Source organism: Cyprinodon variegatus, unplaced genomic scaffold (assembly GCF_000732505.1).
Source record: "Cyprinodon variegatus isolate N-32 unplaced genomic scaffold, C_variegatus-1.0 Scaffold9, whole genome shotgun sequence".
Taxonomy (NCBI): Eukaryota; Metazoa; Chordata; class Actinopteri; order Cyprinodontiformes; family Cyprinodontidae; genus Cyprinodon; species Cyprinodon variegatus.
The window spans coordinates 1624561-1625920 of NW_015150462.1; the positions used below are offsets into that span (position 1 = coordinate 1624561).

Sequence of the window (1360 nt, forward strand, 5' to 3'; positions counted from 1 at the left end):
ATAGGGGTTTCAGTAAAGGTTGCTTTACATTAAATAAAAAGTTTTCTTGTTACTCTACCTTTTGGCCCCAAATAATAAATTTATTAACTGTTCTTGGTTTGGACAAGGGATTCTTATGAAATCAAAATTATATCTCTCCCTATTTTATTGGCAAAACTAACAGATTAATAAAATATTTGCTTTAATATGTCAGTTTTACTAACAAGTCTCTTTGATCTTTTACCAAACGTGGCAGATTTTTTTTTGTATACTTTTCTCTTTAAACTCTTAAACTGAGTTCTGAGCTCATACAAAGGTATCCCGACTCTGAATGAAAGGAGTCCTTGTTGTCCCTCTGCTTGTTTGACTCCTGCCTGAATAATACAGCGGCGGCACTATCGTCACCCTGGATGATGATGGTGGCCGCATGTACGTCCGTCTGCTACGGACAGTGGCATAAGAAGCCGGCCTTTGAGGCCTTTTAGATGAACTGTAAAGGAAATGGACACAAACATGGTTATTTTCTCCCAGAAAGTCTTGGTAGCAATCATTTCACGTCAGAAATATAGCCTCACCTTGATATGAGACCCTCTTTCCCAGAGAAGAAAGTGAGCACACCTGCCCCACAGATGAGAAGAATGGAGCCTCCCCAGCCAACGAACACAGCAGCACCCAGTTCAAACCTGAATAAAGAGACACCACTCATATTCATTCACCTTTTATTTAGTTCTGACTTGAAAGTTTTATTTTCCTAACAATTCAATGCAACTCAATAATTCAATATCACTCACTTCTGGGCCTTGTAGTTTGGATCCACAAATTCCGATATGACTCTATTAGCCCACCACGAATATGTAATCATGCCACAAAATCCTGCCGGAAAAGTCCCTAATTTCATTAACAATGCCTTTATATTTGAATTTTAACAGTATTACAAGAAAAAAAAAATCTTTACCTGAAGCTAAGAATGTTACGCCTCCAGAAAACGTCACCCTCGAGTTAATAATCTCTGTTCCCCCAATTTTGGTGCATTTCATCCCAATGAGCGTCAGGACGCCTCCAAAGAAGCCTGTAATGACTGAACAGATTGCAAGTGCTCTGAGAGCATGCAGCCAAACTAAAAGAAGAAGAAAAAAAAAAGATATTAAACTTGTTTCCAAAACAAAAAACATAAAATATTATTTTATTACATGTAGGTACAATTTCAAGCTAAAAAGAGATGTAATATAGATTTTTCCCTAAAATGTCCATCAGACAGCTGCAGCTGATCCAAAACAAAAAGTAGAGCACATTAAACCAGTCCTCAAGTCCTTAAATTTAAACCTTAAAGACTTTAAATCCTTCTGTTAGTCTATAAATCACTGAATAGATCAGCACCTCA

General features: G+C 37.2%; 1 protein-coding gene across 1 annotated transcript; it reads right to left on the minus strand.

Moving 5' to 3' along the window:
• LOC107086993 (claudin-10-like) lies at nucleotides 1-1019 on the minus strand. The gene is made up of 3 exons (XM_015378319.1): nucleotides 771-1019; nucleotides 555-662; nucleotides 1-469 (listed from the first exon to the last, which is right to left on the minus strand). The coding sequence occupies exons 1-3, from the start codon at nucleotides 875-877 to the stop codon at nucleotides 286-288; spliced, it is 399 nt and encodes a 132-aa protein (XP_015233805.1). The 5' UTR covers nucleotides 878-1019; the 3' UTR covers nucleotides 1-285.
• Between the last annotated feature and the right edge of the window lie 341 nt (nucleotides 1020-1360).